At 37.3% G+C, this 22,316-nt stretch overlaps 1 protein-coding gene across 2 annotated transcripts in view; it reads left to right on the top strand.

Moving 5' to 3' along the window:
- The window catches only part of GALNT1 (polypeptide N-acetylgalactosaminyltransferase 1), an 87,240-nt gene that overhangs the window by 48,457 nt on the left and 16,467 nt on the right, over positions 1-22,316 (top strand). For both annotated transcript variants that reach the window (XM_042048888.1, XM_042048886.1), the window contains exons 4-6: positions 1,375-1,549; positions 14,807-14,973; positions 20,812-21,019. In XM_042048888.1, the coding sequence (XP_041904822.1) occupies positions 1,375-1,549; positions 14,807-14,973; positions 20,812-21,019 (550 nt within the window). The remainder of the gene's footprint in view (positions 1-1,374; positions 1,550-14,806; positions 14,974-20,811; positions 21,020-22,316) is intronic.

Here is a 22,316-nt window from a genome sequence, read left to right as displayed (position 1 = left end):
CTGGGCTTGTTACCAATTGAAGCTAAATGCAGACCAGCAAAAAGCCTCATTTATTTGTAATACATGTTTAGATCTTAGTGTTTCAGCAAGGATGGAAGGCTCAGGCTTTTTTTGTAAAATTTTTTTTAAATTTTTTATGTGGCTATTTAGTCTCTGCCTAAAGTTTAATTACACTGTGCTATCCTAAATCCAAACTAAAGATAATTTGAAGCTAGGCTTAGTTCTCAGGGATTTGGTGCCTTTATTTTAAAATACTTTGTTCCTCTGTTTAGATCTTAAGTTACTATTTTTTAAATTAAAACTTTTGCTGAGTTTGTAAAGTAATAATGCACCTCAAATTCAGCATTTGAGCATTTCTGTTTGGGAGAAGAATGAATGGTACTTGTAAAGAGAAGTGTAACTTTTTAAATACTATTCTGGTTTTTTTTACTTATTTTGTTTAAAACCCTAATTAATTCAAGAGTCTGAATTCCTTTTCTCCCTTTCTTTCTCTTTAGTTTGATCAAATATTTGATATTCAAGGTTTAAGATGTGTAGTATTACTGTTTTTGAGTACTAATGTTAAACTCCAAAATGTAATTTTGTTGCATAAAAATAACATTGGTGTAAACAAGAGAAATTGTTTCTAAACTGTTGCTGCTAATGTCATTCTGTCAAAATAAAAATGTCGAAATAAATGTAAAGCTACACTTTTACTTTAATCGACCCTTTACTGTTCTGGAACATCATTTATCGCAGTCACAGAATGTGCTGGGTTGGGAGGGACCTATCAGAAACATTGAGTCCAACTCCTGGCCCTGCATAGAACACCCCAAGAGTCACACCCTGTGCTTCTTGTCAGTGTTGTCCAAATGCTTCTTGAACTCGGTCAACCTGGGGAGCTGTTCCAGTGCCCAACCACCCTCTGGGTGAAAAACCTTTTCCTAATATCCAACCTAAACCTCCCCTGACACAGCTTCAGGCCATTGCCTCAGGTTCTGTCACTGGTCAGGAAGAGATCAGTGCCTGCCCCTCCTCTTCCCCTCATGAGGAAGCTGTAGACTCTGATGAGGTCATTTATATCCCATTTTTTTCTTGCACACACAGGTTTTCCTGGAAAAGTTGAATTTTCCTTTACAGGAACTTTACTAAAGTCAATTATGATATAATGGTGGATAGAAATAAATCCTTATTGGTTTTTTACATGAATTTTGGTGTCTAAGAATAGCACTTAACTATTTCTGTTAAACTCCCAAATGTGAAGATTGGTTTTCACTTTCAAAACCTGGTGGGTTTAGGACTGTTCTAAATGTAAGCATGCCTACATTGTGAATTAATGTATAAGCAAACAAAAACAAGCATAAAAGGAGTTAGTAACATTTTATTTATTCTAAGTTCCAGAACCCATACAAAAACCACATGAAGGACCTGGAGAGATGGGGAAGCCTGTGGTCATTCCAAAAGAGGAGCAAGAGAAAATGAAAGAAATGTTTAAAATAAATCAATTTAATTTAATGGCAAGTGAAATGATTGCACTCAACAGATCTTTACCTGATGTCAGGTTAGAAGGGTAAGTACTTTATGTTGTATTAAAAATGTGCTCTATTTAAATGAAGAATGTGCAAAGACTAATCCAAAGCAACAGTTCAGTTCTGGAAGATATTACTCTTCAAGCAAACAGTTGGAGAATTTCCTGTATATAAGACACTTATTTGTAAAATAAGATGGACCAGCAGAAACTAGTTTTCTTCAGTGTTATTTAACTTTGAATCTGATTACAAGTATGAAGCCTGTTCAGGGAACAGAAATTATTTTGGTTGAAGGAAAGTTAACTTAAGCATTGGCATTTCAGGAAAAAATCAGTTGTTTAAAAAATTCATGCACTGCTTGTAATGAGGCAGACTAAAATTCTGCATTGTATAAAATAAAAGAGATTGGGTGATGAGAGAAATACTTCAAAAATTTTCTTACCTAATGAAATGTGCTAAGCCTCATTTAGATTGCATTATAATGTTTTCTAATATCCATCTGGTTTGTTTTTGATCTTGCCTCTGGAATATTGATCCTTTCAGAGCTATTTGAGTCATAAGTAATTAAAAAGAAAATTGTAGCCTTATTTTAACAAAAAATAAGATTGCTTTACTCTCCTGGGATTACTCTGGCAGAATAGCTGATGACTCCCCTCACCTCAACCCCCCTTCTTTATGAAAGGGACATTCAGGTTGAATAAAGCTTATGAAACAAAATTTTCCTAATTATCTACATTCTCTTGCAAGAATCAGATGCTATAGAAACCCCATTTCTTTAGAAGCTCTGCTGTTGTATACACAAGGCCTAGCTGCTGGAGGAATTTGTTTTCATCTCCTACCTCAGAAGATAATATTAGCAGAGTGAGATGATGCTCTTGCTGCTTTTCATTTTTAATGAGTGATAAAGATCTGGTTTGTAGGTGCCTTCATCCGTTGTGATGAAAGTGATTCTGTGTAGCATGCAAGTTCCTGGTAGTGCTAGTGTTCTTAATAATGGAGGCATATTTTTCAAAATATGATTTCACAAGTTTGAAATAAGGTAGGTTTTCAATCGATTTTCAAATATGAAAACATACATTTGAGGATCTGAAAAGTTGACTCAATTGTTGAGGTCTAGACTTTGAATTAGCCAAAAATGGAGAGAGGAATTGTTATAAACTATTAAAAAATTATTACCTAGGCATCACTCAAGCTTGCAATCAAGTGAAATTGCAATTTCAAAATCCAGTTTAGCTAGATAGAAATTTCTGTCTTTCACATTTGGCTATGCTCTGCAGCTATTGTGTTTCACAGTAAGACGTGCTACAAGTTTTATAATGTTGCATTTGCTTCTCTTCCATTTTTTCTGGATATAATGCTGTTGCTATACTCTGTGTGTGAAAGTGGAATTGTAGTATAAAATTTTAGGTACAGTCTCAGGACAGAGCTGGATTTTTCTGTTCTTGTAAATTCCTGCCAAAATTTAACATTTACATGTGTTTGCATTTTTAGTAGTTTTTGAGAGAAAAATGCTTCCCCAAAACCTCTTTCATTTGTTATCTTTTCAGTGTGTACTTTATAAGGTTGTGCTAATTAAGAAGTTGTGGAGTACGTTAACATTTCTCTGGGAAATTTGAGAACAGTACTGTGTTGACAATGCAAGGGTATCTTAATCAGTATGGGTGGATCAGTATTACTATTCCAGAACACTGTAACTATTTTCAGAATTGTGAAACTTATAAATATACTCTGGTGTTGTGTGTATGTCTTATGAAACTATTTATCTGATTAGCCAAAATACTCCAAAGTCAGAAACACTGTGCTGCATTAGTGGAATTACTTCTGTTATAATTTGTTCTATCTATGTCCCTGGTAATATGGAAATAGTTTATGGAGAAGGAGAATGGGTAATTTTTAATCATTTCTTACCACATTTATGTGTCTACAGCACAGCTGCCAGTAGTACTTTCAATCAAGGTTTTGAAAAAGCAGGATATGTTCAAAGGCGCACTTAGCTATTCAACCATGTAATTATTTTCTTCACAAGTTTTGTGGGTTGCTTCCTTTAATGTGGTGTGGTGGAAAGAAGTGATTATTTCAAGTCCTCTAATTCTCCAGCATGTCAGTTTTTCTGAAGTGCAGAAGCCTGCAGAGGTTTTGCCTAGTGGTTAATCGTTGCAAAGCTGGTGGAATTAAGAGTGCCAGGACCAATTTGCCACATGTATTTAATGGGAATGGCATAACGTGTCAGCTGGAGAGCAGCTTTTGCAGTAAAGTGCATTATCCTTCAATTAATTTCTAGTTCTGCCAAACCCCTATCACCTGTGTAAAGACAAGTGTGTTGGTCCTGGAGTGCTCATAGGTTAATCTCTGCAGATGACCCACTCAGGGCATCCTGTTTATGTTGTGGCCAAGAAATTTTGTTCCCTTACTAGAAGAACAAAAATACAAGCTTCTTTAATAACTTCTAGGCACTTCTCCAGCTAAGGGAACTCCTCAGTACAAGACATCTACAGAAGCTGACATCTCTGTTCTGGCAAGTGTCCCCCAGTTGTATTTACAGGTTTACATTTATTTTTATTATTTGGCACAAAATTACTGAGGCACATGGACACCTATAAAATCATTGACATGTGCCTGAATTGCTGGTCACCTTGTGTCTGTTATCATTGTTCTACTTCTCTTTATCCCAGCTGAGTGTGATTTGCTCAACAGAAAAAGCTAAACCAGAAGTAATTTTTTTTAGCCTGGATACTTCCCAGAATCTGGACTGGGGCATGTTAGTGTAACAAACTAGTATAATGGACAAGGCTACAACCTCTGGACAAAAGCACTTGCAGGGGAATAAGCAGCTGTGCATGCCAAATTGGTTTTAAGTTGTTAATAGAATAATTCTTGCAAGTATGTCTTATTCTAGTCTGTGAATCAATCATCAGAGTGGGAGTTGATTCACAGTTGCCAGGAAAATATGCAGCTGTGGGCTTGACATGACAGCAAAGAATAAAAGATGGATGATCAGGAGCACTAGAGTCTTGCCTTGATCTTGCTGAAGATGAGGGAGGCAATGAATAAAATAGGTGCCAGTGAGTAAAGTATGAGTTCAGCTTTCCTGTGTGCCTTAGATTGGTGTTCGGACTGGAAAGTAGGGGGGGGGGGTTGAAAGCATGAAATTTGCACGTGTTTTGTGACTTGGTTTGGCTCTCGGTGCAGTTGGAGGTGACTTCAGAAACTGCTTTGCAAAATGAAGAATGAGTATTGTGTTCTAAGACTGAGCTTTCCAGCCTGAATTCATTATTTAACAATTTGTGGAATATATAAAACTTTTAAGTGGACATTTGTTCCCTTTTGTGAGAGTTTAAACCAAATTCTGAGGTTTTTACACTTGGAAAGAGCTGCTTAAAACACCCTTCTTTTTCAGGCACAAGGAATCAAGGCTTCAAGCAATGGAGGCATAGCTGGGACAGAATGATTTTGTGTTCATGTAGGCTCTGGTCCCCACTGGATCTGGTGATGCAGTGCTAGCAGGGTGTCATATTTTGCAGGCTGAGATTTCTCGGAAAGGTGATGGGCTTCCCCAAGCAGATGTGCAGCAAGGAGGAGTATCCACGCTCCTTGCTGATCCCTCAGCAACCCTTTCTCCAAGGCTACAGGCTCCATACAATTTGGCATAAAAGGTCTTCCTTGTCATTTTTCCCTGTTTGGTATAATTTTGCCAGAATTAAAGGTATCAGACATCTTGTTATAACTCAGTTAGTTCTGCATAAAGTCTGGGATCTTTTAACTATCATTTTTTCAAACTGTCTGTACTCAGGAAGGTAGGTGTGCTGGCATTTTGAATGCTATAGTTCCTGTTAGGGTATAAGCAGAGTTTTCAGCCAGATGGCCCTACATATTTGAGTGAACTGTGTTTGAATCCATACAAACTGTGACTTCAGCCACTTCATGGAAAAAAGAAAGGTGCATATCTCTGAGACCTTCATGTTTAACTGGTACATTAATGTTGTCAGATTATTATTATTGAAGGGGTTTTTTTTCTGAATCAAACTACCCTGCTCAGTTCCTGCTGCCAAGCTTCCTTTCACAAGTGGGAGGAAGTAGACAATTTTCCAGGTTAAAAACCATTCTTCCAAGCTTAAATTATACATGTATGTTGGGGAGTTTATGGCAATTATGCTGGGCTTCTTTCTGAGTAAATCTAGTAAAATAGTAATTCTGACTGATTCTGTCATATCTTTGATGAGTAAGAACAGAATTTGGATTTAGGCACTGTTAATTAGATGATACAATATAATGCTTTTCAGTTACCACAATCTGTTTTTCATATCTATGCTTTAAAAATGTTACGTTGATTTTAAGTATGAAATATGCATGTGAGAATACACTGGAATTTCGATTTTTTACCTGTAAAAGCAAATTTATTTGCTCTATGCTTTAGGATTCTACAGTTGAATCAAAATATAACATATCCCTAAAATTAACACAATCTCAATGTGAGGAAAATAGCTTGAGTAGAACTATTTGTTGTAATACAAATGAAAGCACACATGCAAGAGCGTGCTCTTGGAACTCAAACGTGATATTTCATGGGTTTTTAAAAGGCAGCACTGAAGGTATTTGCTTCTATGTGAGGCTTGTGAAAGTGTGCTTTCTACTTGTAGTTAGTTTAATTCAGGAGAATAGCTAAGGGCATAGTTTCATACTACATATAATTTGGTATAAATGTGGATTGCAGACGAAAGAAGTTTTCTCATCACTTCTATTGATACTAGTCTGATGATTGTGTGGCCTGGATGTTCACTGACTGGATGGACACCAAAAAGTGGAAAAAAAATACAGTTTGTTGGTTCAGCAAACTGAAGCAACACACACAGCAGCCATATGACTGCCAGATCTGGTTGAAAGAAGGGAAGGGGACAAAAATGTAATGGTGAAAGGTGGGTTTGTTGCTTTCTGCAGCAGCCCACAGTCACACTGGATTAGGTGGAATATGGTGGGGAAAAAAGCTTTCTCAGAACCTGAGTTTTGAAATCCCCATAAGGCCGTAGGGATTTAAATAGCTCCATAAATTGTGATGCAGTTTGTGAACACTAGGTATTCATTTAGCTCTGGTCACAGTAATGTAAACATTATAAAAAAAGAGCAAAGTTGTCAACATAAATGGTGGAAGACTCAGGAGCTTTTGATGCAAGCTAGAAATCCAGGCTATTAATTAACCTGGCATCTGTAAAGAAAATCTGCTGACCTCATCACCAGCAATGTAACTTTCAGCAATGTCATGGAAGTCTGAAAGCATGTGAGGTATTAAAGACTTTACTGTTCTTTCAAGCAGGAATGTTTTTTTGTCTGTCTTTCATGGTGCCTATAGCTTGTTACTGGCCCCTTGTAGAGTCAGTGTTTGGAATTGTTCTTGTTCACATTGGTTTAGTGAGTTAGGTGAAAGAAATTCCCTAGAAACCTTTTTCCTAGAGAAAGCTTAGTGGGGAAAAAAAACCCATTAAAAATCAGCTTACTTCTTGTAAACTTTTTTTGGAGGGGTTTAACATTATACACTCAGATATAGATATAGATATAGATTATATTATACACACACACACACACAGATGTATATGTGCACAAATACTTGGCAATCTCCTTCTTAGTTGTAATCTTTTTATTCATGCTTATCCGTTTTGGATGAGCTGCCATATCCGGAAATTTATTCAGATTGTTAGGTCAGGTATGGAAAATAATTGGTCTAGAGATCTTAAGGTTCAATTTCAGTCTCTGTGGACAGAATTGCTTTTGCTTCTGTCAAGAGATGCTTTTCTGTGGTTGGTTTTAGGACAAGGAAAATAGTCAATTGCAGCTACTATTACTTTTATGTAGTTCTGCTTGAATTCTGTAACCACAATGGTTTTAAGAACCATTTTGGATTTTGTTTTCAGGGTTTAAAGAAGATTTCTACTTGACTCATGAGATAATGCGACCTTTCTTATATCCAAATCTTTGAAATCAGAAGAAAGGAAAATTTCATACTCTTGATGTCAGGTAAATTATGTAATACTATTGAAGGCAGATATTAAGCAGGCTGCGTTGAAATGTCTAGATAAGGATAAGGGATTTGCCTGCATTCAGGGCACCTGTTCACAAAGATTAATTGAAGTTGTGATATGAATTATAGAAAAGAAGGCCTCTTCCTAAAATGAATTGCTCTGATTTGATTGGAAGAAGCGGCTTCAGGGTAGTGTGAAGTTTTGTTGCAACCTTATCTGCAGTGCTTTCTCTTTGTTCAGTTGCAAGTTAAGCCATGGCTGTGTGCAAAGTCTGAGTAGTGAAATGTGGTTTGGTATGTTACAACAGCCAGTGATCCCATCTTTCTCAGAAGAAGTGCTTTTAGTCCTTTCGGCTGTATTGCTTCTGTGTGAAAATCAGATCTTTATCCAGCTTGATTGTCTTCAATTTAGGAGCTTGGAGCATTCTTATAATTTATATAAAAAGCAGATTCACTAACACCTGCTCTTAAATGATATTATGAGGCTGCTCCTTATACTAGATGGTCCTTGTGGGTCCCTTCCACGTCAGCATATTCTGTGATCCAGGAAAGACTAAGGCAGTGTCTACCAGAAAAACACCATGTGACTTGAGTCCTGGTGGTTCTTGTTGTAGTGTTTTGACAATTTCTCTGACATTCTGCCACAGGGCGTTCTCCCTTGATGGAAATGTAGGTCAGTCTCAGCAGCTTCGGGGTGACTCTTGCAGTCTTATTTCAAAACTTGTTTTCAGTTGTGATTTAAGTAGAGAGGAGGTTTTTTGTTGGGCATAGCTGTGCCTCAGCTCTGTTACATTAACTTTATTGCGGCCTATAACTTAAGGCATATGAACAGGTAAGCAATGGAATGCTGACATTTTATAGCACTGCAGTGATATTCATCAGATATCAGTAATTAAACCTGAGGTTTCACAAGGGGAGTTCAGATTTTCCGATTTTGTTTTCTATCGATCTGGAATTAACTTTTGTAACCTCAAAGGAAAATAAATGTGTGTTTTCAAGTCAAAGGATACTGATGCTTGCTTTCCAGAGACACTCAATATATTTTGATACTGAAATGTGTGTTGTTTGTACTGCATCAGTAATATTAAACAAATTTATTATGGAGGCTGTGCTGTGTAGTATTTCCTCAATACTTCAGCTCTAACCTGATTTTCAGCAAGAGTTGGATTATTCCAATGTGTCATTGTCAAATTTAAGTCCTGAGATGCAGTTTATTTATAACTGCAGTTTTTATTTATAACCGTTGTTTGTAGTGTGCTAGATACAAGATTGTACTAAATTTGTAAGATGACTAAATGTGCTTCCCTTCCTGCCCCAATCTGTTGCTAGTTCAGCTTTCAAAAATGCATTGCCACTGTGTTATCGTACTGCACGTACGAGCACAATCTGAGCTCCACTGGGACTTCCCAACTGAGCTGCTCAGTGCACAGGAGACGCTCTTGTGTTCCTTCTCTGTCCTTTATCAGAGTGCTCTGGGCTGTGTGCACTGGGCTAGAAAACAAGGATTGCATACATGTTTTACTGCTGTTAATGTTTTTGATCCACTGTAAATTATTGTTCATGACTTGTTCCTTTGAAAGGCTGGTGGAATATGGGAATAAAACTGGAAACAAGTAGAGCAAATCATGGCTCAGGTAGTGTCTGACTCTGTTAATTTTCATGATTAGGTAAGCATCAGTGGCCTTGTTTTGAAAAATCCATATAAAAAATAATGTTCCAATGTGTAACTTCTTCTCTCATTTCTCCTCTGTGGAGAATAACATGTTGGCAGCCTCAGAAGGTGAGACATTTGCCCTGTAGTACTTAGAAATTTAGCATTTATTTCTAATACAGACTATAATTATGGCCTCATCTTTCTAGAAAATGACCTAAAATTTATTTCATGTTTTGCCTCAGTGAATGAGGTTTTCCTCATTGTGTCTCACTGCATGAGCATTATGGTAGTGTATAACTGATTTCCTACAAGACCTCTTCCTTGCTTGTAGCTTTGTTTGGGGTGTGATTTTTTATTTTAGCCTATGAAAAGGTATTTAAGAGCTATCCAAATGGTAAATCCTTGTTTGTCACTTTCAGAAATGATTTAGCATAAGTTTGAAGGATGTGCAGACAGATCACTACCAACATTGTAAATAGATGTCTTTCAAGATTTGCCAACACTACACATGTAGCACTCAATCTTGGGTTTCAGAAATGATTCCTAAATTGATCTGTGAATGCAATTTCTTAACATTGATAAATTGCCGAGTGCTATTCTGTAATAAGATGGCTGCACAGTTGGGGGTTTTCCTAAAGTAATAGTTGGAGTGTTTGTCAAAGACCCAGCAGTAAACTGAGAGAGGTGGCATGAGGACAGCACAGGTGATGTCCCAAGTTTCTGGAGTCTCTGCATGCCTGGCTGTGGGTAGCTTTTTTTATCTCTGGGTTGGAGATTGAGCAGATCAGATAGGTATCAGAAGAATTTCACCTTCTGATGAATTCAATTGAAGCATCTTGTATGATCACCTGGTAGATTTCTTCTGCCCCTGCAGTGGTGAAGTGCATTTGTTTCCTTATTGCCTCAGCAGTGTGAGGGAAGAGAGGCTTCCATTTCTGTCAGATGTGGAGAAGGATTGAGTGTATATTTGGTTGTGGTGTTGTAGAAAGTGCAAAATGAAAAGTTGTCTTCTTTCTCTGCAAGTTTATGCTGAAGCTGCAATTAAACTCTGAGATTTAATGGCTTAATTTTATTTGGACATAATTGCCTTACTTGTTGTCTCTTCTGGTTATTTTTGTAATGTCTCCTGTGGACTATTTGTACTCTGGGCTGAAAGAGAATGCAGCAAAACAGTTTATTCAGAGGCTCTTCAGATGCATTTGAAGTAGCATCAGGTAGTTTCCAAGTGGTTATACTTAATCTATTGAATAAAATTCTCAGAGTTTTTTTTCTGAACATCTCTTGTGTATAAAACCTGTAGAGCTTCTATGAAAGATTCAACTTTCACCTTCACAGAGAGTCACAATAATGGAGAAGCAAAACAAAACTCCATTGCTTTTAGCCTTTCATTTTAAAAACTTTTGTAATGGATGTAAAACTTTGAGTTCTGGCTACAGGGTGTAAGGGGCAACAATGTGTATTTATTTTGCTGTCATTGTTCTTCTTTAGCAGTGTTATATGCTAGGATCTGTCCAACTTTCTTTGCTTTTAGTCCATTAAACTTGATTTCAAGTTATAAAGTATTCTGACTTGTTACACTGCCCTGTGTTCTTGGGGAGATGTGGACCTAGGACTAGCTATGTGGTTGTAGTGAACTGGGCCAAACTATTCTCACAGACCCATAGAATCGTGGAATGGTATGGTTTGGGTTGGAAGGGACCTTAACGATCACCTAGTTCTAATCCCCCTGCTGTGGACAGGGACACCTTCCACTAGACCAGGTTGCTGAAAGTCCTGTCCAGCCTGGCTGTGAGCACTTTCAGGGTCATCCACAAACTGGGCAACCTGTTCCAGTTTCTCATCACCCTCACAGTAAAGTATTTATTTCTATTATCTAATCTAAACTGACCCTATTTCAGTTTAAAGCCATTCTCCTTTGTCATGTCATTACAGGCCGTTGTAGAAAGTTCCTCTCCAGCTCTTCTATACCCCCTTTAGGTCCTGGAAGGTGCTATAAATTCTCTTCAGAGCCTTCTCTTCTCCAGGCTGAACAACCCCAGCTCTCTCAGCCTGTCTGCATAGGAGAGATGCCTTCTGGTCATCCTTGTGGCTTTCCTCTGGACTTGCTCCAACAAGTGCATGTCCTTCTTATGTTGATGGCCGCAGACAGAATGCAGTACTCAGTATTCTGAATATGTGATGCAAGATTTCAAAGAGATGAAATTCTGTGAAGAATATGTGTGAGCATCTTACAGAGGTCAGAGCAGAGTCATGTCTTTACAGTTATGTGTTTGTAAAACAGCTTTAAAAAGTATAGGTACTAAACTTAATTATTTTTTCTCACATCTGATTTTGATGGGGCATTAAAATCTTTGATAATTTTAATTCTATTTCCTATGTAATTTTCCACTTTATTTCTGTTGTGGTTTGACCCCAGCTGGCAACTAAGCCCCATGCAGCCATTTGTTCACTGCCCCTACAGTGGGCTGGGAGAGAGAATCAGAAGGGTAGAAGTGAGAAAACTCATGGGTTGAGGTAGACAGTTTAATCAGGAAAGCAAAAGCCACATAGGCAAGGAATTCATTCACCACTGCCCATGGCAGGCAGGTGTTCAGCCATCCCCAGGGCTCCATCACCTGGAACAGTGACTTGGGAAGACAAACACCATCACTCTGATCATATTTTAACAATCTGGTCTATTCTTTTTATGTGTTTTTAGGTAATAGGACAGAAGTCTCTGTTTGTATATAAAGTATATGATGTTTTTGGGGAGTTCCACAATCTAAATAATATATGGAGTCACATTAGCTGAGAGTTTGCATAGTGAATTCCGTAGATTAAGGAAAGGATGATGCATTCCATGTGGAGTAGACATTCTCAGCTGCTGTTTGGAGTCTTCATTAAATTACTGGAGATGGTATGCCTTCCTAATATTATGCACTCAATTTTAAAGCTGTTTGAGGCATGATCCAACAAAAGGAACATAATGTATTAGTAGCTCATTAAAATTCAAATTATCCTTAATTCATAGGCTGTGTGTCATACCCCTCATGGTTTTATTCTGCTTCTAATGTTGCATAACTTGTTTGAAGCTAATGCTGTATTTTAAATTCTATAGTAGTCTTTTCTGGGGTAATTTGTTTTCAAATGAAAGACAAAAAGAATTCTTAATTTAAATGTTTGTTAATAGAATAAAACATGAAGTTTCCTTAGAAGGCTAATGTCTAATCATGGGCATCAAGTGTTCTCTTTTATTTGTCTTATATTCTGCAGTGATATTTTCCTGGGGGGGAAGGAGTTACCAGTGTTTTCAAAATTAAAAACAGGAGGTTTTATTTATAATGTATTCATAACAATTTGTACAGATATAGCTAAAAGGTATATGGAAAAGGGCAGGTAAAAGGGATATTAAAAAACAGGTCTCATACCATCAATTCTTTCAGTTACCTTGTCTGCATCAATGAATCTTTCCAGAATAATTTCACACCAAACGCTTTATTAAGAATAGCATTCAAAAATGCCAAGTTTTGTTATGAAGCACCCTTGTGTTACGCCTGGCAGCCTTTCACGTGTTGGTAAACAAGTGTCATGGGTTAAACCCAGCCAGCAACCAAGTGCCAGTGCAGGGTCACTCCTAAATTGTTAGCCCAGGAAGAGCTGATCTCTGGGGGGGAGAATCGACATGTTTCATTATGGCAAAGTGGAGATTCACCTTCTGCAGAAGGGATGCCTTGCGGTAGGGAGGGGTGTCCCCAAAAAATTCCTGTAAGCCTTCCTGTTGGTGCTAAAAAGTTCCCCCTCAAAGACAGAACTCAAATGTTTTGATATATTTATACTTCAGACAGTGTAATGCTGTATAAACATTGTAGTCCCTGATCACCTGGCTGATGTTTATACCAGTTCATTGATTTGAGCTCAGTAAAATAAAATCTTCTGTAAAACCATGATAAAAGGCAAGGCTGAAGATGAGAGATTTCGTACTACAATAGTAGATCCTGGGGCTATCGCAGCATGATATTCCTGGTGAATGACACATTGTTACTGTTTTTCACAGAGAACTGCTAACAGGCTTCTCTTGACTTTTTTACAAATATTCTTCCAAAAAGTAGAGGAGCAATGGTGGATTTGTATTACTATTGTAGCTGAATGTCTACAGTCAGAGACTTATTTTCTGGTCTAGAGAGCAGTGCAGCAGGAGGAATAAAACATTTTGGTTTTAAAGTAGCAAAGCAGACTGAACAAGTGGCAAACATGGGGATAAAATTACATGGCTTATGATTGAATTTTTCATCTGAAATTCATAGCATTTTTGTGAAAACCTATTTTATTTTTCAAGGGTTACCAAAGAAGTAACTTTTTCAGTTGGCATGCTTTGCAAGTTTTTTTTTTTTTTTTTTTTCACATGTGAAATAAATCAGGATAACATAGGGATATATGGAAGCTTTCCATAAAGATTTTATTCATAAAGATTTATTAGTTCAGTGTGATGAATAATTAAATGGGGCATAGTTGTATAATAAGTAGGTATAATATTGAAGGCAGATAGTGCCTGATCCTACTGCTTCAGTTCTCAGAAATGATTTCACAGAAGCTCTTCCAGGTATTTCTTCATTTGCACCTGGACTTACTGATCCTTTTTGAGATGTCTGTGCATGCTGGGCTTTTGTCACCACCTCAGAGCTGAAATGCCGGTTTGCTGTGAGAGCTGCTCTCTCTGAGAAGTGCTCTGGCTGAGTTATCCAGAAAATAAAATACTGATGTTGGGAGCCTGGTTCTGGCTGACATTCCTGGTGTCACTGTCTGGCATGCTGCCACCATAATCCTGTTGTATTGGCAGGCTGCTCCTTAAGCATTGCTTCTGTATATTTAGGGTAGAGGATATGCACTCTGCCTCTCAAGCCCTTGGGCAGTGCTGCTGTTAGGACGCTAGTCATGAATACTCGTTAATGTATTTTTGTAGCGCCTAGATCAGGTTACATTACAGTGAACTGACTTAACAATTTGGGATCTAATAAAAGCTTTTTTGTTGGAATGGAGCTCCATTTAATATAATTCCTTTTCCACCTCAGTGTGTTCCTTGTGTTTAAGATCTGCATATATCTCTTTAACTTTGATTCTTGGAGGATTAATACCATGAAATCTTACGTAAGTAACCGTGTCATTTTTAAATGTGCAGGAGGAACAGATCTCTGCAGAGAACACTTAAATTTGTGTGGTTATTTTTTAGAGCAGAATTGGAGTTTTTTCAGAATTGTGATCAGTACTTTGTGTACAGTGTATTGATTTTTCTAGAAAATAATGAAAACATCGATTGTTTTAGAATAGCATTGCAAAATGTAAAAATTTTGGCGGCATATGGGGTTACTTGAAGTGTATGTCATAGTTTACATGAATCCCCTATATGTGCTGTTGGACAGCTAAACCTATGGTTTTCCATGCTAACTTTGGAATGTGAATATAATTCTCTTTTAATCTGATGAACTTCTGAGCACTTTGAACATGTATTAAATGTGCACCGTGTGCTCCTTTGTCACACTCTGCATGAAATTGATGTATCAGGAATGTTAGCATCAATACTCAAGAGATGAACCCCACCAGACTTGCAGCTCCAACTGAAGGCCTGACCTTTACAAACACATGCTTTAATTTTACTAGGTGTAAAACGAAGGTGTATGCAGACAACCTTCCCACGACCAGCGTGGTCATTGTGTTTCACAATGAAGCCTGGAGCACCCTGCTGCGGACCGTTCACAGCGTGATAAACCGCTCCCCGCGGCACATGCTGGAAGAGATCGTCCTCGTCGATGATGCCAGTGAAAGAGGTGAGGATGACATCGATGCTTTAGCTTGCTGCTCTTTATACTTCAAAAGCTGAAACTGACTTGATGTGGGCTCAGCCCTTCTTAGCAAAGCACAGCACCTGGGGCAGGGGAAGGCAGAGGGAGCAATGCCCATTTTGAAATACAGATGGATCATTCTGCACTGAAAACTGGTGTAAGTTTATCAGTCTGGTTACTCTTCTGTTGGCAGCATGGACTTTGTGTTTGCTAGTGGGTTTATTCTATTACAGTTTTAGTGTTTTCCATTTAGAATTTTAGCATGTTCATACAGCTTGAGGGTGTTTAGTACTTGAATCATCTGGTGAATACTAGCAAAGGCAATTCTGCTTGTTGCACGCATTTGAATTTACTATCACTGCCACCATTAGGCTTGGGGTTCAGAGGGATCAGTTTTGATTATTCAGTTCATGGGAAGTTAAAATTCAGTTGTCTATGCTGCAGAAGGTTCCTCTTCTTGATAAATAGTGCTCCAGACGAAAACTCCATGCTACAGAATGAAACTTGCCATGTGTAATAAGCAAAACTTAAAGCTGATTTTTTTCTTAAAATATAATATTATTTAGATTTTAAACTTCGTGGTATTTTTAAATTACAGTATATTAGAAATAAAAATAATAATCTATATAATACTTAGCATTTAATTTTGGTTAATAGTTGATATTTGGCTTGTTCTTTGCTTAATATTTCTTGTTGGTAGAGGTTATGAAGTACTTTTTTCCCCTGTGCTGGTAAATGGAGGTGAGAGGGTAGTACAGGTTTTTTCATCTAAAACATGGCTATATTTTTATATTGATCCACCTTTTTTTTCTATATTTCTATTTCAAAAGTTTTCTCCTAGAACTAATGGCTAGTAGGCCACCAGAGAAAAAGTCTTGACAGTCACCACTTGTAGGCTGTCGCCTGTATCAGAAGGAATTCCGATGTGTCACACAGAGAAGGGTTTTACACACAGCATGCTCAGTGTTGCTCACACAGCTCAGCCTGTTGCTTCTGATTCCAGTGATGCAAAATTCGTGTTTTGCTGCTTATGGTAATTCCAAATTCAGGGTAGGATGTCTGACTGTTGTCTAAACAGCAGGATCTGCCCCAGATCTGCATGTATGAAGAGAGACACTGGATTTGCTCGAAGTAGCACTATGATATGTGGGTTACAGTGGCTAACGGGAGGTTTTAGGATAGTTAGGAACCATCTACCATGGCTGACAGGAGCTTTTGTAGCTGGAGGAGCATTAGAAGTGGATTTTTGCACTAACGTGGTAGAAAATATACTGAGTTGCTTCTTCAGCTTAGGGGTGTGTGTGTGTGATGCGTGGCGCGTTAGCTGGCCTGTTCCATGCTGGGTCAGTGTGGAGCACGGCTGTTGTGGAGCAGCCGAGGGAAGATCCCGTCAGCCAACTGCGCTCTCAGCGATCGGCTTTCCTGAGGAAGCGCAGCTCACGCACTCGGGTTGTGCTTGCACTTGTCTCTGTTCCCTTCCTCTCTCGGGCACTCTCACTGGTTTTTGCTTTTCCTTTTTTACCTAACTCTAAATGATTCAGCTAATTCCAGCGCAATTTGGAAGAAAAGACAGAAGCATTAAATACAATTACATTCCGGCAGCAGAGGAGAAATGCCTATGCAAAGTGCCACATAAACGTGTTCCAGATTAAATGAGAGGCACGATCAACTTTTGCACAACATCAAATCTTTGCTTTTTGCACTTGTGGGTAATGTGTAATTATAGCCCTTGATTTGTAGCAGTTTTTTAACCTTTATATAAAAATTCCACATTTTTTTAAATCAAAACAGTTCTTGGCAAGAATTCAAATCAGTGCTAATTATTTTTTGTGACAGGTCAGCTGTCAGTATGACCTAGAAATGAAGAGCAAGCTAATATCGGAATGATGTAGACATCATATTACTTATGTTTTGCCTCTTCAATTTCTGTTTTAGAAAAAAATCAATTTCAACGTAGCAATAGAGATGTCCTCACTATGAATAATAGAATTATAGTCCACTTTAAAAAGCATGTGGCTTTCTCTAGCTAAATTTTCTGTTTCTGGGTTTGGTAATATAAACAAATGAACTTAATTCCAGGCTGAAAGATAGAGCATTTCATACTTTTTTTGGTGGTGTTACTGAACCTGTTCCAGTATTTCTTTTTGAAGTCTGTGAGCTTCATTTCAGATCACTTAGGCATCTTTTATTTGTTGTTATTCTCAACAATTACTGCGAGGTTTTTTTTTTGTTGTTCTGTTTTCCAAGAACATGTTACGGTTCCATCAAGCATGCTTTTACATTAAACAAAACAGAAGGTATGATGACTGAAGATGTGAAGGGTTTGTGTTTGCTACTTAAGCATTCTGTTTGTGTTGAATTAAACCAGCATACTTTTCCAGAAAAAGACAATGTTCAGCCTGAGTATTGTATATTGAATTCTAACATCAGAGTCATTTTAACTGGAATAAAGTAAGCATTCAGTCTGCCTGAAGCACACTTTGTACCTGCTAGTGTCATGCTCTTAGAAGAATGAATTTGCATAATATCGTGCATTTATTTACACCCAAAAGAAAAGCGTTGGAGAGACAAGGCATATCTGTAACATTGTTCTCTAGTTACTGATCAGAATTGCACCTTTAGTTTTTAAGTACTGGTCTTTGGTATCTAGTTCAAAACAGTTAACAGGGGAAATCAGGATTTGCTGGTACTCCAAAGCAGGTCAGCACCCAATAGCCAGGTGTGGTAGGCAGATTACATCAGGATAGATCACATCCACAGAACTTAGCTACAGAGATACAGGTCAAAGCAATGCGACCGCAACAAAATCCTGCCAACAAGACTTGTAAAAATGTTCATACTTCTTAAAAAACCATGTTTGCATGCTTATAAAAATGATAAATCTGTGTTTTATTGTAGTTTAATTTTAAAAAAAGGTTTGAAACTTAATTTTTCATTTATATTCATTTATATTCATATCAATGTGACTCAGTAATAGAATTGGCAAGGTATTTTTCAACTAATGCACTTAGTTGACTTGAACAGAATATATTTGCTCTTTTGGCTTCCTTAGTTCTGCTACTTGCACAGAAGATGCTCAGTCCTAGGTAAAACTATGCAGAGTTTTGACAGAGAAAAATCTTGAAAGGAATATCCACCACAAAGACTTATACCTATGAAACTACATTAATTAATATTGTTCCAAATTAGAAGTATTGTGGAGATATTTGAGGTTTTTTTAAATGTTATCAAACCTCACTCTGAAGTAAATGAAACAATGCTGAAAAATTAATCAGCTCTAATTCTGGGTCACTTAAAAGCAGCTGACACTATAATGCATAAAACTTCTCAGTGTTCAATATAGAATTTTGTATAAATATGACCAACAGGTTTGTATAAAAAATCATCTTCACAGCTTGATCCTGGTGTTTCTTGTAGGCCAAAATGTATTACAGTCATTAGAAGATTATTCAAATATTTGCTTTTTTCTTTAAGGGAAAAAACCAAGGCTTACCTAATAAGAAACTATTACTAGTTTCTGGGTGCATGACTAATCACAAAAGCTAGATTCCTGCTACTTGAACAAAGGGAGCAATTTGTAAGGGATGTGTATTTGTAAGGGATGCTATTAGAGAGGGTGTTCTGGAGGGAAAACAGCTGCTTAGATTTGAGCATTTTACCCTAACTGCTGGTAGCAGAGGAACTTTGGAAATCTTGATGCCTGAATTATTTACTCTGCTTTTATAGGGATGAGACATCAAGCTTTATCTTTTCTGCCTATTTTGCTGAAGCTCTAGTAATATTTTAAGAACACAGTTACTGAAGGTCTGTCACAATGTCAGAGGGGTAGTTGTCCCTTCTGAAGTTTTGAACAAGGTGATAGTTCATAAGAATATTCTTATGGACATGGTTAAACATGGGAGAAGGACTCTTCTTAACTTTTTTCCCTCCATAGTGAAAACACTGCACGCATCTGTGATTCTTTCTTAGATAAAAAAAGTTGAAAAGTACTTGATAAATTGAAATTTTAAATACTTTACAGAGAAAATGTAGGTAGGACTCAAGATTTTTGTATGCAATACATTGGGCATGACTTTCTGTAATGTAAGTTTGTGTTTTATGCTAGTTCTTGACTGGCTGCAGTTGTATTATTGCAGTCTTTCTCTCTTCCCCCTGCCAGAATTTTACTGTTTCGTTAATGTAACTACATTCAAGAACCAATGTCACAGCCTATATTCATTCATTTAAGTTTAAAGTGGATGGAACTACTTTAAAAGCTTATCAGTACTACACCTGAAATGTGCAGAGAAACGTGGTGATTTGTGTGACTTGCTCGTAAGATGGTGAGCATAGAGAGGAATGCTGCACATTCTATATATATATCATGGGAGCCATATACATTAAAGCTATAAACATTGCCATGATACTATTTCTTTTAAATTAGTGTCTTTGGAAAGCTGCACTGTAAAGAGATAAGTCTGTATTTGCTACAGACTCAGTCAGATGATCTCTGTTGAGACAAAGCCTTGCAAAATGTTCAGACATGTATACGCTTGGTTTGTACTAATAAATATTTATTAATTTGAGTCTCTGTTCATATGCAAAATAAGAATTAACTTGCTTTGAGTTTCTCTGGAGACAAATATTTAGATGTATCAAATTCTTATGTACTTTTAGCACAGTTTAGCTTTCAAGGCATGTCAGAACTTAGTTCTGTGGGTTTTAGTGGCAGTCCAACAATGCACAGAAAAAAATGTGAAGGCAATTAGAAGTCATTCATCCATGGAAGTGGTAAGGAATGGTAATTACCTTCAAGTCAGCCCTGCCTCTTGAGGTTTACAAAAGACCCCCTAAGAGTTCATGCTGAGCCTTTCCCATCCCCTCCAGTGTCACTCTTGTATGAGGTACTTACTACCTTATGTGAAATCCTGCTACAGGCTTTGCACTCTTGTAGTACAACTTTCAGCTCCTGTGTCCTTTGAGTGTACAATGTAATATTCCATAGTGTGCAGTAAGACCATTTTGCCTTTTTTGCACATTTAGAATCTGCGAGTTATTGCAGAAGTCTATTTCTGTGACTGTCCATTGGATTCTCCCTCATTTCTTTGTTCTTCCTTTGGCATCATTTATCACAACCCAATAGCTCTTTGCAGTGCAGGTAACTTTGAGTCTCTAGGCATATGGTAATCAACTGTTGTATTCTGAATAACTTGTTCTGCATAATTCTTGCTACATTGAGATTTGTTGTTGTTACAGATTCTCGTTTATGTATGGCTGATTTCTTTTTTTTTTTAGGTATTATAGAGATAATTTAATAGGAAAAAATATTAGCCAGAAAACCCCAGAGAAGGCACAATGAAAAGTCAGTTTGATTGTGTTTTAAACTTCTCACAAAGAAATTATCTGTAAGTTGCATTACTGTAGGAGGCAAATCATTATGGTCACCTAGTCAAACCATTTCTGTATTTCCTTGGTGGAGAAGTGTAATGTCCAAGAGCACTTATGCATGTTTTTGAAAGTAAGAATCACATCTTCTCTGCCGTAAAAACTTGCCTATCCCATCTAGGTTTTGTGTAAGCGTTCTACCCTCTCTTCTTTTTTGTGTTTTCCATAACGAAGAAATAAATAGGAGGAAGAACTTTCTGTGCTATCCAGTGAAACACTTGGGAGATGTGGGAAGGAGTATTGTGAAGTGAAGAATACGCAGTAGAGGAAATCAGCTAAGAAAGTAGAAAAGGATAGGCAAGAAAAGAGGAAATGTGTCTTAGTTCAAGTCTCTTCATTAAAAAAAAAAAAGCTGAACTACATAACCAACAGTTTTCATTGTTTTGATATTCTTTACAGACTTCTTGAAAAGACCACTGGAGAGTTATGTGAAAAAATTAAAAGTACCTGTTCATGTGATTCGTATGGAACAGCGTTCTGGATTGATTAGAGCAAGATTAAAGGGGGCTGCTGCTTCTAAAGGCCAGGTCATCACCTTCTTGGATGCTCATTGTGAATGTACAGTAGGCTGGCTTGAACCTCTGCTGGCAAGGATCAAAGCTGACAGGTAATTATCCATCTATTCCCCCATGTTGAGTGTTTTCCAGTTATTAAGAAATTTTCCAAGTATTACAAAATAGCCTACGAGCAAATATTTACTTTCGGAAGGGCTGAATAAATTCTCATTTGTGTAAGGATAAAAGGCTAATTCAGTTAAACTTTTAAAAGTAAAACTCCGTTTCACGTGAAGTCTATATTGGGATGCATGGAATAATGTGTTAAATAGCAGGAGCAATGAATGAAATTGAGGAATTAAGGGAATTTGAGGTCTTCAGTCTGCAGCCTGGCCTATTCCTTCAAGAATTTGGGAAGATATTCTTGAGAAAGAAATGGAGCCCTTATGTAGTGTAGCACCAACATTGTGAGCAAGAACTGTTTCCAGGCTCTCACTGTGATTTCTTTATTACATAATGGTTTTGGTTGTGCTGTGTCTTGGTCTTCTGGGATGTATTTTCTAAAGTTAGAATAATTACCGGAATGATGATGATCTACACTTACATCAGTGATGGAAATTGTATTGGGAATGAAAGTGAGAGAATTGTCCACTTTGTAAAGTATTCATACATCTGAACAGTAGCTGTAGTTGCGCACTAGTCTGTTAGTAGACAACGTATTAAATAGAATAGGTATTAGGTATGGTGTTAAAGATCCCTAGTTTTTATTGTTATAGATAAAAACCACACTTAAAATTCAACGTGACAAAATATAGTGTTACATAAAGAATAAGCTACAAATAATGAAAAATCTTTTTTCAGCACTATGCAAAAACAAAGTAAATTTTGTTGTCATTAATCATGTTTTGTGAGACTACAATACATCCATTGTTACAATCTGTGCAAATGCCTCCACTTAAGTTCTTTGAATTCAGTTGCAAGCAACCTCTGAATCTTTTTAAAGAGCTTCCCATGAGAGGAAGCCTGCTTGAGCATGACACTTAAGTGTCTTTAAGATGATTAGAATTGGTTTCTGTGAATATATGTATTAATAACATCAGGACACTAGTCAACAAGGCCACCTTCTGTCAACTATGATGTAGTAGTTGTACTTCTCTAACAATGACTGTCATCGCTTAGTCCCGAGGGTATATAAAAATACTTACCCAGACTTAATGCCCAAGTTTTACTTTCAAAACATGAAAGTTACTTTGGCCACTCAACTAGAAACAAGAACCTCTTGTTTTCTATCTAATTACTACGTAACAATGAGAAAGTTGGGATCATTATTTCTGTCTGCAGAGGGATGAATATTTATTACTGGTAATAATGCAAATATGATTTAAAAAAAGATGTGGCATTGCCAAAATT

The sequence above is a fragment of the Corvus kubaryi genome, unplaced genomic scaffold (genome assembly GCF_017639235.1).
Source record: "Corvus kubaryi isolate FWS band 111438036 unplaced genomic scaffold, C.kubaryi_AGA036_p1.0 68, whole genome shotgun sequence".
Taxonomy (NCBI): Eukaryota; Metazoa; Chordata; class Aves; order Passeriformes; family Corvidae; genus Corvus; species Corvus kubaryi.
The sequence above is the reverse complement of the archived record's forward strand: the minus strand, read 5'-3'. Positions and strand labels throughout refer to the sequence as shown.